At 43.8% G+C, this 16,659-nt stretch overlaps 1 protein-coding gene across 1 annotated transcript; it reads left to right on the top strand.

Moving 5' to 3' along the window:
* The first annotated feature begins 3,364 nt into the window (after positions 1-3,364).
* LOC111165981 (uncharacterized) lies at positions 3,365-14,787 on the top strand. The gene is made up of 4 exons (XM_089905676.1): positions 3,365-3,501; positions 6,485-8,945; positions 9,803-9,863; positions 10,254-14,787. Exons 2-4 carry the CDS (start codon positions 8,738-8,740, stop codon positions 11,293-11,295), a joined length of 1,311 nt encoding a protein of 436 aa, XP_089761802.1. The 5' UTR covers positions 3,365-3,501; positions 6,485-8,737; the 3' UTR covers positions 11,296-14,787.
* The last annotated feature ends 1,872 nt before the right edge of the window (positions 14,788-16,659 follow it).

Below are 16,659 nucleotides of genomic sequence, written 5' to 3'. Positions count from 1 at the left end.
GTCCGCCTTCCAATGTAGGGGACACGGGTTCAAGCCCTGGCCCAGGAGGATCCTACATGCCACGGAGCAACTAAGCCCGTGCACCACGACTATTGAGCCTGTGCTGTAGAGCCTGCCAGCCCGTGTGCCTAGAGCCCGTGGTCCGCAACAAAAGCCACCGCCATGAGAGGCCCGTGCACCGCAAGAAGAGTGGCCCACGCTCGCCCCAAATGCAGAGAGGCCCCTGCGCAGCAATGAAGATCCAATGCAGCCACAAAAAAAAAAAAAATTATTAATGATATTGCATTTTTTGCTATGACAGCATTGAAAACATTTCCAAGTTATTATATCTTTCATCTTATCATTTATGACGTTTTTATTTTTTTCAAATCTTGTCATCATTCTATTTATAGTTTTTCTTTGGATGTCGTGACTTTCACTCCCTAAGTATACAGAAATACTTACTGATGTTTTCTTTTAGTTTTTTTTTTTTTTTAAAGCAGCATTGGGTCTTCGTTGCGGCACGTGGGACCTTCCTTGTGGCATGCGGGATCTTTCATTGCAGCGCCCAGACTCTTCGTTGCAGCATGGGCTTCTCTCTAGTTGTGGCGCATGGGCTCCAGAGCATGCAAGCTCAGTACTCGTGGCACACAAGCTCTCTAGTTGCGGTGCATGGGCTTTAGAGCACAAAGGCTTAGATGTCCTGTGGCATGTGGGATCTTAGTTCCCCAACCAGGGATAGAACCCGTGCCCCTGCAGAGGAAGCATGGAGTCTTAACCACTGGACTGCCATGTGGATGTAGTAGAAAGAGGGCTGAGATTGAATCATCTCTTGCCATAAATCATCATATACAGTATTTTATTATATTCTTGTGTCTGTTTATAGACTCTCAAGGGCGTATATGTTCATTCCAAGATTTCTCAACAATGGCACTATTGTTATTTTGAGTCAGATAATTCCTTGTTTCTGAGGGCCATTTCAATTATTTGTACTCATTTGTTATTTTAACTGGTGATCTGATCAGAAGTTCTTCCTCATTCTTCATTTACATTTGCCTACCTACTCCTTGCACTACTTTCAGAAATTCTTTTATAATTATCTTATTATGAAGCATAAAGTACTTCTTGATGCAAATTTGGTTGGAAATTTCTCTAAATTTTATGGCTAGGTTTAGAGAAACCTGCATCTTTGAACTGAGGAGTCTTCAATCCAACAATGTTATTTATATATCCATGAAGGTGACACCTTTGTCACTTCATCAGGAAACACTTTTTTTTTGTTTGTTTGTTTTTGTTTTTGTTTTTGTTTTGCGGTACGCGGGCCTCTCACTGTTGTGGCCTCTCCCGTTGCGGAGCACAGGCTCCAGACACACAGGCTCAGCAGCCATGGCTCACGGGCCTAGCCGCTCCGCGGCATGTGGGATCTTCCCGGACCGGGGCACGAACCCGTGTCCCCTGCATCGGCAGGCAGACTCTCAACCACTTCGCCACCAGGGAAGCCCCAGGAAACACTTTTAAGTGTTCTTATATGGATCCTGCACATGGCATTAAGCCTATCCTGCAATATCTAATATATAGTTTCCCAGAAAATGCAATTTTAGTCCAATAATGTATTTTATTATGTAAATCATATATATTTAATCAGTAACTAGTAAATTGCCAATAGTTCTAACAGTTTTATAGTTGTTTCATCTTTAGTTGCTCAAGAAAGCAATGCTATCACCTCCAATCACAATATTTATTCCTATCCTTTATAGGGCTCATTGTCTATTCTGACATGACCTTATTACAGATTAAAGCAATGATAAATAATTGAGGTGAAAATAGACTATTTGTTTTGTTTGGTTGTTCCTTTCATTCGGAAGTCCTACTGATATCAGTTCCTCTTCACTTCCTGCTCTCAAACACCTTCAATGAGTCGCAGCCTGGCCCGGCAGTCATTGCCTAAAATCGATCAGAGAAAATTTAGTAATTATAATAATAATGGCAGTGTCTCTAGCAGCTAAGATTGTGAAATAAGGCCACAGACTTCTTTCCAATAGTGCTGAAATTACGTCGGGGAGACAGACAATAAGCACCAAATAAACTCACAGAAAATGGGGAGTATAAATGCAAGAGAGACTCCTATTAGAGCAATTAACAAAAGGAGAGATAATGCTTCCGGGGAGACTCCTCAAAAGGTCACGTGAGAGACAGACCTTTACACTGAGACCAAGGAGTAGAATACGAGGTGTCCGACTGTGGAGAGAGAGAGGAGGGGATGTTTTCTTACAGGGAAAATGTCACTGATTTTTTAATTGATGGAATTAGATTTGCAGAATGGAGAGAGGGTGGTGTTGGACCCCTGCAGACCTATGGCAACAGAAGCTGGGGGAGTAGGGGTGCCTCCGCACAGATTTTAAACAAAATAAAGGCGGGAAGGGATTCCCTGTCAGTCCAGTGGTTAGGACAGGGCGCTTCCACTGCAGGGGGCATGGGTTCCATTCCTGGTCCAGGAACTAATATCCTTCAAGCCGCGCGGCGAAACAAAGGAAAAATAATAGAGAAAATAACGGAGGGAAGGACAAAGAATATAAATGGGAACATTGACAAGAAAAATCCTGATCATACGCTAAAATGATAGAAATGAAATCTTATAGAAGCAAACCAGAATCAGATCTAAGTGCATTAAAGAAAAAAAAATCAGATTTCGAGACCAAAGTGGAAAAAATACGGTTTCCCAGAAAACTCAGACACAATGATATCAATTTTCAGTATAGGTGCTGATATACTAGAGGTCGTGGTCCCTAAAGCCCCAAGTCCACCCCTGACCCTGGAAGTCACCAGTCTCCCGCGTCCTGTCCAGTCCCGCCTCCAGACACGGGGTGCTCCGCGTGGAAACTGGGTCAGGACATCCAAGACCAGAAAGGAGGACGAAGAGGGGCCGTCGAGCTGCGGGCTGACGCCAAGTCCGACCTGCCCGGGGCGAGTTCTGCTCGGAGGCCACATCCCGGGCAGGCAGTTCCGCGCCCAGGGTAGAAGACCGGACAAAGACAGGGCAGAAGCTGAGAATCCACGTTTCCGCCCGGCTTTTCCACGTGATCCCTGCCCCCGCCCATCTCCCAGGCAGGGTCGGTGCAGACACTCAAATTGCCCAATCAGGGGCACCTGGGCCTGTAGCACTATCCTCAGAGGCTCCAAAAGTGGTGCCCGAAGCGCTGTGCAATCAGGATGCGTGCCTCGGGAAACTACCCAATCAGAGTCCCCATGGGGAGGGATTACCTGGAGAACCGTCCAATCAGAGTGCAGGGAATCCCAATTCTATCCAATCAGGGCGCGGGACCCGGAACACCGTCCAATCAGGGCCTGGGGGCGGGCACGCTCCCAGCCCATGTAGGGGGTCGTTCTCGGCCGGCAGTGGTGCTGGTGCGCTACCCCGTGCAGCCCGAGGTTAATATTCCGCATCGCTCTCACCTGCCCAGGTCGCAGGGCCGCGAGACCGCGGGAAGGACTTCCGGCAGAGTCCGGAGCGGGGCGGAGATGGTGAGTGCGCTGACCGGGTCGGAGACTGCGAGGGGCTGGTTCGAACCGGCAGGAACCAGCTGGAAGCTGACGCGGACCGGGGTCTCCACGCCCCTCCCCCAGGGTCCCGGCCAGAGTCCCCGCCCTTGGTCGCGGGGTGGGGGGGGGGTCCCCCTGTATTCCCTTTTTCTTTAGTGACTCACCAAGCTTCCTAAATATGAGGCTTTAAACGAGGGGATCTTTTAATTTCTCATTCGTTTATCGCAACCACAGGGGGGAGGGTATATAGCACTTATTAGACATTCAAGGTATTTTTCATTAAATGGATGGATTCTGGTGCCCATGGGATTGAGTTTCTCGCATGTAGAAAACTAGGATTAGAGTCAGCATTTCAAGTACAAAGAATGAGTTGCAATTACATTGAACCTGTAGATGAATTCGAGGGTGGATCTACACCTTTTACGGTATTGAACTTTGCGATCCACGGTCTTGGTATGTCTCCTCATTAATTTCCTTTAATAATGTTTTACTGTTTTCGTCATGTTTTACAAAACCTTTGTTAGACTTGTTCTGCATGTAATGTTGATGCTGATTTAAATGGTATCTTAAAAAAAATACTGTTCCTGGTACATAGAAGTGAACTCATTTTTGAGCATTTTTCTTAGTGTCTTTGTTAGGTGCAAGCATAGATTTTAATTATTGATCTGTAAAATCTTTGAATCTTTACTTACAAAATCTTACCTGCAAATAATGATACTTCAGCTTTTTTCTTGTCCTGTCATTTTACCTTTTTCTTTTCTTTTTAAATGATTCCCAGGACCTCCTGTCCAGTGTAGAATAAGGTACTCTGTGTGTCTTGTCTTCTTGACAAGAGAGCTGTTTAACTATTTCAGATTTTTCATTTACCATTGCAGTGTTTTTATGCACCATCTTCTCCAGGTAGCCATGTTCCTTCTAGTTCTGATGTATTAAATTTTTATGTCCATTAATGATAGTCATTGTTTTGGATTTGAGGACGAATTATGATTTTTCTGCATTTCTATTATATAGTAAAATGGATTAACTTTTATATACTGAAAACTACAAAAAAAATCTATTTAATTTTTATTGTAGTATTGTTGCTTTACAACGTTGTGTTAGTTCCTGCTGTCCAGCAAAATGAATCAGTTATACGTGTACATATATCCCCTCTTTTTTAGATTTCCTTCCCATTAACGTCACCACAGAGCACTGAGTTCCTGGTTTTATAAAATGGATTAATTTTTAAACATTATTGCATTCCTAGAGTAAAATGTGCTTGGTTGTGGGACTTCCCTGGCGGTCCAGTGGTTAGGACTCCATGCTTCCACTGCAGGGGGCACAGGTTCGATCCCTGGTCTGGGAACTAGGATCCCACATGCCCCATGGCTCGGCAAAAAAAAAAAAAAAAGCTTGGTCGTGCTTGATTATGCACATTACTCATTATTTAGGGAACTAATTTTTAATAGAATTTTGCACCTGTGTTTGTTAATGATAGTTTATTTTTTTCATTTGTACTATTCTGCTCTTGGCATGTCTCTGAAAAAGGAATTGTTTTCTGCACATAGAATTATTGATCTCGTTAATATTTAATAAAACTAGCCTGTAAAACAATTTAGGATTTTTGTTTCCTTTTTGTGAATGTTTGAAAATACCCTTTTATTATCTTTAAATTACTTTCGACTACTGAGTAGTATGGAAGTACTCATATTTTAAAATTTTATTTTAGACCATTCCTCTCCTCTCGTGTTTAATCCCTAGAACATCCCTAATTATGCCTGCTTTTTCATTTGTAACTTTATTTGCCCATGCTTTGTTTTTCTTGAAAAAAATTGTTAGAGGTTGCAATCTGATTAGTTCTAAGAGATGTGGTTTGTATGGTTTTTTGTTTTGGACTCACCGCACAGCTTGTGGGATCTTGGTTCCCCAACCAGGAGTTGAACCCAGGCTCTTGGCAGTGAAACCACAGAGTCCTAACCACTGGACCACCAGGGAATTCCCAAGAGATGTGTTTTTAGCCTCCCTTTTATATCGTTCATTTTGCCCTTCATATTTCATTCTGTGCTTTCTTCTTCTATTCTGCTTCTCTTTTTCCAGATTCTTGAGTTCATTTTTAGCCCATTGGTACTGTTCGTTCTTTCTTTCTTTTTCTGGGAGTAGATGGTGCTTCTGCTCTTGGCTGGGGACACTTTGATTCTAGTGTCTCTCCAGTGGGACATGGTGAAGTTAACAAGCACTTGAAACCTTTCCAGAGATTTTGTGAAATCACAACATTCTGTTTCTAATCCTTATAGTTTAAAAATGCAGTGGCATTAAAAACAAACAAAAAACCAAGCCACAGTATCCATTTCCAATGTTACCCAGATGGTTATGTCACTGTTATGATTTCATTCTGCCCCAGTCCCTTTGCTTATGTTCCTAGTTCCAAATGCCTTCATTGTCCTGTATTTTACCTACAGCACTTACCCTTTCATCTAGATAATATTCAATTTACTTATTGTCTTCCACCGTGAGATTTTAAGATCCATGTGGTTCAGAATTTTTCTCAAGTGCTGTATCTCTATAACTGCATGTAGTAGGAATTATCACCTAAATAGATTTTCAGCAAATGAATGAGTCAGAGCTACAGCTGTATAGAGAAGCAACTCGCCTGAGACAGAGGGCTTTGCCAGTAGAAAGAGCCCAAGGATGTCTGATGTGAAGAGAATGTTCCATTTTTCTAGTCTCCACTGTCCTCTCCAGGAGACAGGCAGAGTCTAGATCTGCACTGTCCACTAGAGCACCCCTGGCCACACATGGCTCTTGAGCTCTTGTACAGCTATCAAAATTGAGTTGGGTGCATGTGTGAGATCCATACCAGATTTCTAGCATTAAGTATGACAAAAATAACATAGACTATCTCAGTAATTATGTTGGTTATGTACTGAAATGATCTGTATACTTGTATTTAGTGGGCAAAATGAAAATTATTAAAATTTCAATACAGGGACTTCTCTGGTGGTCCAGTGGTTAAGACTCCATGCTCCCAGTGCAGGGGGCCCAGGTTCGATCCCTGGTTGGGGAACTAGATCCCACATGTCACAAGTGAAGATCCCGCGTGCTGCAATGAAGATCCCACGTACCACAACTAAGACCTAGCGCAGCCAAATAAATAAATAGGTAAATAAATATTAAAAATTTCAATACATTTTTATAAGGTAGTGACAAGAAAATTCAAATTTGGATATGTTGTCTGTATTGTCTTCCTATTTAATGGCACTGCTCTAGATCAGGAGTTGGCAAACTACAGCCCACAGGCCAAACCCAGCCTGCCACCTACTTGCATAAAGTTTTATTGGCACACCACCACATCCATTCTTTGACGTGTTGTCTCTGGCTACTTCTGTGTGACAAAGGCATACCTGAGCAGTTGTAACAGAGACCACGTGGCTAGAAAAGCCTAACAATGTACTCTCTGACATTTGCAGACAAAGTCTGCTGATCTCTGCTCTAGGTCATTGTACATATTTTGAGGAATAATGGGCATAATCATCCTGTAACATGTATGTACAGAAATGCAGCTGCTAGACATTTAGGTTTTTAAAGCAGTCAGACCTACATACAAGGTTCTAATTGGGTAACATTGAGCATATTATTAATTTATTCTGTCCTTTTGAGTTTCCTCTGCTACATACTGATTGTAATGATATCTACTGTGAGATTTATTATGAGACATAAATGAACTCAGGTGTGCAAAATATTTCACACATCATGGATGCTCAAATAGCACATTTTCTTATTAATGCTGTTGTGAGATTGTTACAGGTTTTGATGGCTTTTAAATGTCACCTGATACACAGTGGTGGAAGAGTTAGTTGAATTTTATCTGTGGATAAAAGTTTGTCTTGAGACAGTGCTAGATACCAGAGTACCTTGGTAATTAGTAATTAGGGATGCCTAAAGCAGCTGACTTTACTTACCAGCCTCATGAGAGAGTGTTCCCATTCTGAAGCATTCTCGTTCTGCTGCTGTTTATTGAACAGGTAAATCGTATCCCCTGCATTGGAGTGTGGCAGCCTATGTTCACACCTCTGCGTGTGGAAGCTGATGGAGTGATGCACTTCCTCAAAAGCCAGGCTGTTGGGGGACCCTGCAAGCCATCAGATTCCATGCTCAGGGGTTGGGCAGTTATGCCTGTCTGCATGCCACGGGGTGCAGAAATGACTGCTGTGTGTAGTGCCCCTAGGAGGCTGGTGTATAAGTCAGTACCTCTGGCTTTTCAGTGGGAGCAGATGTCCTTCGGGAGGAAGGTGCCACCTGATCCCTTTATACCTTTTATGATCTGGGCAGATTCACAGCCAAACCCTTCTGGACTTCAATTAATTCATTTCCACAGTGGGCTCAGAACTGCCTCTTCACAGGCAGGAAGGACCAGGGCACTCTTTTCTGGGGAAGGCAAGGCTGTTCTGGTGTCTTGTGACATCAGTGACATCAGTTGAGGAAGAGCCACCACCCATAATTTTGACATCACTCATAATTATCAGCACTCAGGCCCCTGAATGCAGGCACTGTCGTGAGGTCTGAAGTCTTAGGCTTCCCTTCTCTTGGCTGGGCTCCAACTTGTCAATACACTGACTGCCTCCTGGAGAGCATGGAGAGAAAGGAAAAGGTGCTGTTTCATAAAAGAACAGGAGACAGATAAGTAAATATTAATGCTTCGCATAAAGGTGGACCTGCCAGTTTATGATGGATTGGAATTTTCCAAGGAACTATATCCATCTCAGGGCCTGGGTTGAAGGTTGGGCATAATCAGGCCTCTTGAGAATCAAATTGTTGGTGAGGGGGCAAGCAAGAAATGCCCCTGGACCCTCACTGTGTTTTAATTCATTAAAACCTCATCCAGGTCTGACTTGGTTTCATATCATGCTTTGGCCTGTATTGGACCATGAAGAAGGAGTTGAAATCATTTTCATTACAAGGAACTGATGTTTTTAAAGATAAAATAATTGTTTTATTTGTACAGTATTTCTTACATATCTCCCATGTATTGTGGACTGTTCTGGACCCTTCAGATGGAGGGGAAGAGTGGAAGGAGCCAGAGTCAAACTAGAGAGATGGGTGTTAAATCTATGAGGCAGGCTGGCACCTCAGAGGAAGTCAGCGCTGAAGAGAGGGGAAGAGATGATGGCAGAACCCTAGAGTTGATGGGAGACCACAGAACCATGGATGAACTTGCTGTGAATTGAGTCCTGGTTCCCCAATGCTGTCAGCCTCCCCCTTCCTTCTGCACACACAGGTGGAGAGTGGTACCTCGTTAAACCAGAATTTGTTGGATGTTTTCGAGTCAGTGGTCTTTGAGGATGTAGCTGTGGACTTCACCCCAGAGGAGTGGGCTTTGTTGGATCCAGCTCAGAGGAACCTCTACAGAGATGTGATGCTGGAGACCTTCAGGAACCTGGCCTCAGTGGGTAAGGATGACATCATTCCTTTACTGACTCTCTAGAGGACAGGTATCCCCAAGCTATTGAGCTTGCTCTAGAACTTGGGCTGAACAGTGGGAATTTATTGCTAAGTAAGACAGACATGGTCACATTACTATGGAGCATATAGTCTAACAGCTTTCTCATGTATGTATGAAACCTACTACTTTCTCATTAAATGTTTTTAGCCTCTGTAAGGGTTATAACTGTTCCTTAAGAGGAACAGCCCTTGCTGGGAAACATTATATTTGGAAATATTAATTAGCAAAAGAAATTATTCTTCTTTCTGTGGAAGTTGAATTTTGCAGATACGTTAGCTTCCCTTTTTTTGACTTTTCATCCATCCTCATGAATGGCCTTGCGCACATTGAAAGACCTTCCATATTTCCTCTTTGAAAGTTTATATTTGGGCATATGCATTTTGTCCAATTCCATCCTGTGTTGCTTCCTGACAATAGGGCATTTATGTCACCAGAAGTCTCAGTCTTCATGGAAGTATTTCCAGTAAATTGCCCACCATTTTGTCTTCTTGTCCTTATTATTGTCAAAGTCCTCAAGTAGCCAGAACTCCTCCAATTCTTTTTTTACTCAAAAGTGCATTTTTCCTTATAAAACTTATCTCTTGGGTTGCTCTTGGAAAGAAATGTACATATTTCCTACTTATTTTCTTGCCTTAATCCCACCAGTTCATTCCAAAGAAAGTACACTTGTTACTATTTTTCATATTATGGCACTCAAATTAAAATCAGTGGGTTAAGTCCTCTACAGTGAATGTTTGGGGAAGTATGAAATGAACAGAATATAGTTAAGTTTCAGAAGAAATGATTCCTGATTCTCCATTTTAGGAGAAAACTGGAAATGCCATAGCATTGAAGATCAGCACAAGAACCAGGGAACACATTTGAGGTGAGTGACACATACATTAGAGAAAGTAGGTCTCAGGAGAGAGTGCCATGATATTAATAAGTGTGTAGATATATGTCAGATCTTAAGTGTTCACAGAGAATTTTCACAAGACAATTTTATAAACATGATACAGATGTTGGCTGATTGAGACGTAGTTCAGTTGTAAACAATTGTCAGGAAACAAAATCCCATATATAAAAAACAGTGAAAATGGTACCTCAGGTTGAGCCCTCTGTCAGAGCACTCAGCTTATATCACTTTGAAACAATTCTAACAGGGCAAGAAACATACACATTCACTGAAAATGGTAAAAGTGTAATCATATTAATCATTAAAAACCATAATGAATTGTTAACAAATCATTAGTAATATGATTCCTATTTTTAACAGATGGCGTGTGGTGGAGATACCCTCAGAAAATAATGAAAGTAATCAATGTGGAGAAACCAACCAGATTTCCAATCTTATTGTACATAAGAGACTTTCTACTGGAGTAAAATCCTATGAATACAATAAGTTTGAAAAACCCATCATGGATTCTTCATCCCTCAAGAGTCCCATAGCATCATCTCAACATGGACAAAAACCCTATCAGTGTAAGGAATGTGGGAGAACCTTTATTTCTTACTCATCATTTGGGGCACACATAAGAGCTCACACTGAAGAGAAACCCTACGCATGTAAAGAATGTGGAAAAGCCTTTATATATTTCTCCAAACTTAGAGTCCATATAAGAACTCACACTGGAGAGAAGCCTTATGAATGTGAAAAATGTGGGAAAACCTTCAGATCTCCCTCAAACCTTTGGACACATAGAGAAACTCATACTGTTGAGAAACCCTATGCTTGTAAAGAATGTGAGAAATCCTTCTCTTCTCCCTCTTCTCTTAGAAAACATGTGAATGTTCACAGTGCAGAAAAAGCCTATGAATGTAAGGAATGTGGAAAAGCCTTCCTTCCTTCTTTTTACCTGATCATACATGCAAGGATGCACACTGGAGAGAAAGCCTATAGATGTGTGGAATGTGGGAAAGCCTACAGCTGGCCCTCAGACCTTAGGATTCACATAAGGACACACTCTGGAGAAAAGCCTTATGAATGTAAACAGTGTGGAAAATCTTTCAGTTCTCCTTCATCCTTTAAGGGACATTTGCGAACTCACACTGGAGAGAAACCTTACGCATGTAACAAATGTGGGAAAGCCTTCAGTAGTCCTTCATACTTTAGAACACATGTGCGAATTCACACTGGAGTAAAACCCTATGTGTGTAAGCAATGTGGGAAAGCTTTCAGTTGGTCATCATCTTTTCGAGGACATTTGAGAACTCACAGTAGAGAGAAACCGTATGAATGTAAGGAATGTGGTAAAGCCTTCAGTAGGCTTTCATCCTTACAAAGACATGTGAGAATTCACACTGGGGAGAAACTCTGAATGTCAGCAGTGTGAGAAAGCCTTCTATACTCCCCTATCCTTAAAGAAAACACATGGAAACTCAGGAAGGAAGGAAACTCCATGCCAGTTCCAATGATGGAAGGCCTGCATGCAGTTTACATGTATTGTGCACCACAAACTGCATAGCATTGGAAAATATTTACAAAGGTCTTGGATATACTGTTGGCTTTATTAGTGCCTTATTCTTAAAGTAGATCCCTATCACATTATTTCCAGTTCTTTATGAGGATAACATCTAGGAGATAATAATTCTTTAAGTATTACTTTGCCAGGGCTGCCCTAACAGATTGCCACAAAGTTGGTGGCTTAAAGAAACAAATGTATCCTCTTTCAGTTCTGGGTACTAGAAATTGGAAATCAGGCGTTATTAGGGTTGGTTCCTCATGAGGGTTCTGAAGAAGAATCAGATCCACGTGCTCTACAAACTTCCAGTGGCTACAGCAATCCCTGGTGTTCTTGGCTTGTGGACGCCATCATTTATTTATTTACTTATTTATTTTTTGGGCCACACTGTGAGACATGCAGGATCTTAGTTCCCTGACCAGGCATTGAAACTGCGCCCCCTGCAGTGGAAGCACAGAGTCCCAACCACTGGACTGCCAGGAAGTCCCAGTAGACACAAGCATGCATCATTCCAATTTCTGTCTTAATTTTTTTAAATTAATTAATTTAATTTTGGCTGCATTGGGTCTTCATTGCTGCGTACAGGCCTTCCCTAGTTGTGGCGAGCAGGGGCCACTCCTCGTTGAGGTGCACAGGCTTCTCACTGTGGTGGCCTCTCTCGTTGCGGAGCACGGGCTTTAAGTGTGCGGGCTTCAGTAGTTGTAGCGCACGGGCTTAGCTGCTCCGCGGCATGTGGGATCTTCCCAGACCAGGGCTTGAACCCATGTCCCCTGCATTGGCAGGCGGATTCTTAACCACTGCGCCACCAGGGAAGTCCCTGACTGGGGATTTTAATATTTCTTGTTTAGAAGGCAAAAAAGAGGGCTTCCCTGGTGGCGTAGGGAAGAGAGGCCACAACAAGAGAGGCCGCAATAGTGAGAGGCCCGCGAACCGTGATGAAGAGTGGTCCCTGCTCGCCGCAACTAGAGAAAGCCTGCACGCAGCAACGAAGACCCAACACAGCCAATACATTAATAAATTAATTTAAAATAAAAGAAGGCAAAAAGAAGGGACTGGGGCTAAAATTAACTTGTAAGGAAACAAGTCAGTTTTGTTAGCTAGACTAGGAGAAAATTTCATCATTTTTGTGATTTGCATAATTCTTTTGATCCTGTGTGACGACATGATCACAGAGTGCTCTTGCTTGTGCCTTACTCCATAACATAACACCCAGTGGCCTTGTCTGATGACAGTGTTGTTCAAAATGGTTTCTGTTTAAGGGACCTGCCTGGTGGTCCAGTGGTTAAGATTCTGCACTTCCACTGCAGGGGGCGCAGCTTCGATCCCTGGTCAGGGAACTAGGATCCTGTTTGCCACCACGTGGCATGGCCAAGAAATTTTTTTAAAAAAAAGGTTTCTGTTCAGCAGAACACCACAGCCTAGGAGTGAAGACCAGGCCAGGTAGATCCCCGTCTCAAGGGCTGATTCTTTTTTCTCACTATGTGAACATTTTAGTATGTTTACTATATATCTGCCACTGTTTTGTTTCCCATAAATTAGTTCAGTTAATGTAAGTTGAGGTAATCCTCCAAAACTATAATGTAGATACTCTAATCTCCTTTTGTGAGTTAACTGGGGCCTACAGATTACAAAGCTAGCAAGTGGTAAAGACAGGATCAGGATTCAAAACAAAACCTTCTAGCCCTGAAACCATGCTCTTCACTGCATGTTAGTCTTTGAACCTCCTTAATACACCAGCCATTCTAAGCTCAAAACAAAATTAGGCCCAATCATGGTACACATGGTAGACTCTCAATGCAGAAGCAGGAAACAAGTGCTTGCAGTTCTGATTTGGCATCAAAGATGGAAATATGTGTCTTGGTGGAAAATAATCCATGATAAGAGAGATAATAGGGAAAGCAGGAGGGTGTAGTCTGTACTTTTTTTCCTCTGAAAGGCAGGGGGGCATCAGTGAGTGAGGATGTGTTCATTAACTTATAATTTCATCATCTAGTGTCTTAAGTAAACACTACTAAAGGAAATGCTCAAGGGAAGTAGAATAATGAGTCTCCATAAAAATAAAATCCTTGTGGTTGCCAAGGGGGAGGGGGTGGCAAAGGGAAGGATGGGGAGTTTGGGATTAGCAGGTGAAAACTATTATATATAGGATGGATAAGCAAGGTCCTACTGTATAGCACAGAGAACTATATTCAATATCCTGTGATAAACCACAATAGAAAATAATATGAAAAAGAATATATATATATATATGACTGAATCACTTTGCTGTACAGCAGTAATACAACATTGTAAATCAAGTATACTTCAATAAAATTTGAAAAATAAAATTCTACTCATGGTAATTAAAAGCTTTAGCTCATGTGACATGTACTTAGGAATTGGAAAGGGTTTCTGTCATCAGTGTCCCATCATTTATTTGGGCCACAGAGTGTGGCTGTTTATAATTCTTTTGAAAGAACTGTAAATTGGATTATATATTTGGCATTATCATTTTGCTATTATAGTATAGTCCAATGAGTTTTGTATCCCGGAAATCAGAGTTGCCCCCTAGTTTGCAAAAGGAATATGGTCATTTGCACAGCTATACCCTAGCATGTGCCTTTTCCTATGAGCAGAATGATACCTATACAAGCTCTCGGAAATGTCCTGGTAGATGCAAGGAAAACTGCAGTCAGTGACAGGATTTTTCCGCATCATAAATCCATTTCAGCTCTCAAATTCCTTTCCCAAGCCCATTTCTATGTCTTTTTGCTGAGAGACCTCATTAAGGGATCCACACCTGTCTCCATTTTGGGAATATTTCCCCTAAGCAATGCCATGTGGCAGTGAGTGGGAACAGAAAACAAGGGCAACCAGGGCCCAGGACAGTTACTAACAAACTTTGGGCCAAGGGCAGAGGAACCAGCTCTCGATCATCTTCAGCTCAGAAGCAAGAACCAGGGTCACCATGCCTACCTCAGTCTCACCACCACCTCGACGCTGGACCCACAGATGCCGCATGCGCAATCACAGCCCCTGTGTCGCAGTCGACCACCATGGGTCAGGAGCAATCGGGGCTGGGGCTCAGGGCTGCACATGTGCAGTCCACACCTAGAGCCACCTGGACTCTGGCTCCCTAGTCATTCGCAGCCTCCAGACCGGCTTTAAAGAGCCCTCCCCTTTGTCCTCCAAGTTCACTCACTTCCTGGGACACCACCCCAGGGAACCTGAGCCCCTTGAAAAATGCAGCTGGAAGAAAGACAGCCCGCAGAGACTAGATTCCAGGCCCTCATTGCTTCCAGCACACAACGCGGCCTCCATGCCCCACCAGCTGCCCCCAGAGGCTGCTGGCCGTTCTGACCTTTGTCGACTGCCCAGGTTCAAGTGGATTATCCTTCCCGTGTTGGTAGCTGTGGCCTCTGGTTTTCCGGAAAAGCCTGAAAGGACGCCAGGCAGGGCCGAAGGTAGCGGAAATCTCTGCCTTCTACTCTGGCCTCACCGGACCTCACTTCTGCCTCCAGCCGGTAACCAGGTACTGAGGCCAGGCGAGGGGTTGGGAGGTTTCCCGAGGCTTCAACCTCCCTTCCTTCCCCGACCATGGCTGCCACTGGGAAGGCAACTAGGTGCTAAGGAAACCACAGCAGATGCTGAGAGACTTAGTAGAGGATACGACAGCTAAAGAGGGATTGCACACCTTGGCAGCCCCAATGCAGTTCCTCCCTGAAATCAAAGGGACGACCAAAACCCTCTGTATTGTCAGGTAGTGAGGGGCCTGTTCTTGGAAGAGACCTAAAGCAGAGTGGCTGGCTGGAGCATCCTTGACAAGGGATGTTGGCCATTGACTCTCAGGGCCTCAGGCTCTTATCATGTGGTGGTGATGTCCCCTTGGCAGTTTCTTATGGTGAGTGCCTTTGAATGTTATGCACGGTGAGGGCTCATCATTGTGAGGTCCCCTCCCTCACCAAGTCGGCTGAAAGACCCTCCTTTGGGATTTGTTTTGAGTGCCAAGGGACATCACTCTGCCACATGGGAAGGGGGTGAGAACTGTATGAGTCTGTTATGAGCTTTGAACAAAACCCTCATTGTTTGTGTGTGAATATATAAGTATCTGAACCTGGTCATTCAACTAGCGTTTATTGATCACCTATGTACCAGGTCCTGTTCTACATGCTGGAGATGCAGCAATGAATAGACACACACACACAAAGTCATGGGGATGTAATGAACAGCAAGGTGACTATAGTTAATAATACTGTACTGTGTATTTAAAAGTTCCTAAGAGAGCAGATCTCAAAAACTTCAGTACACACACTGGGGAAAACCCAGAGACAGAGAAACACTACAGTCATCCATGCAGTGAGATGCACAGACAATCGGCACTCCTGTCAGGACACAGGAACCACCACTCAAACACCTGAAACTTCCCAGACAAATGCATGTGGTGGCATGACAAAATCACACAAACTTTGTCACTGGGACATACACGTGGACACACTCAGACACAGACACATAAATTCAGACACACTGGCAAAGATGATGTCTCCAGAGAAACTAATACACTCCCAGAGATACACAGCCTACAGCCTCTGCGACTCCCCCACTCCCCAACAGCTCTCTTTACTTAGAACTAACCAACATCAGATACGTCATCTATTTCACTTGTTATCTCTCCTCCTGGAACAGGGACTTCACACTTCCTGAACCTGCACAGTACAAAACGCCTCTCTCCCTAAGAACCACAAGAACCCAACATGTGGAAGAAGTGTCGGGGCCCAACATGGCTTGGGTTGTGATGTTCCAGCCCCCCACACTGCTGAGGATTCTACCAGCAACACACTCATCACTACCTTTACCCTTTGTCACTCTGCTTTCCAATTGGAAACTCAATGCGGGCAGCCATGGTGTCTGTCTTGTCGACTGGCAGCCATGTGTCCTGCACTGTGGTCCCCTCGGCAGCGCTCTCTGCTGGTCTCATGTGCCCGTAGACTCCACTCCGTCCACCCTGGGTGGCCCCAATGTCCTCCCGGAGACTCCGAGGATGGGCGCTTAGGGAGCGCAGACCACACATCTCCAGGCCACAGAGGTAAGTCTTCCTGATGCACAAGACGTGGTGACCCGACTTCCATCTTTCCCTGGGCGGCCTCTCAGTCGCCCCACCCACGAGCACCTGCACACTTCTGCGAAGTCTGCGATCCCTGGTGTCTCCAGCGGTGTTTAAGAGGCAGTCGCGTTGCATGCCAG

The sequence above is a fragment of the Delphinapterus leucas genome, unplaced genomic scaffold (assembly GCF_059928025.1).
Source record: "Delphinapterus leucas isolate spDelLeu-1000000601 "Yukka" unplaced genomic scaffold, BTC_Dleu_Yukka2 spDelLeu_asBTCV2_sq25, whole genome shotgun sequence".
NCBI lineage: Eukaryota > Metazoa > Chordata > Mammalia > Artiodactyla > Monodontidae > Delphinapterus > Delphinapterus leucas.
This window is presented reverse-complemented; position numbering and strand designations above follow the sequence as displayed.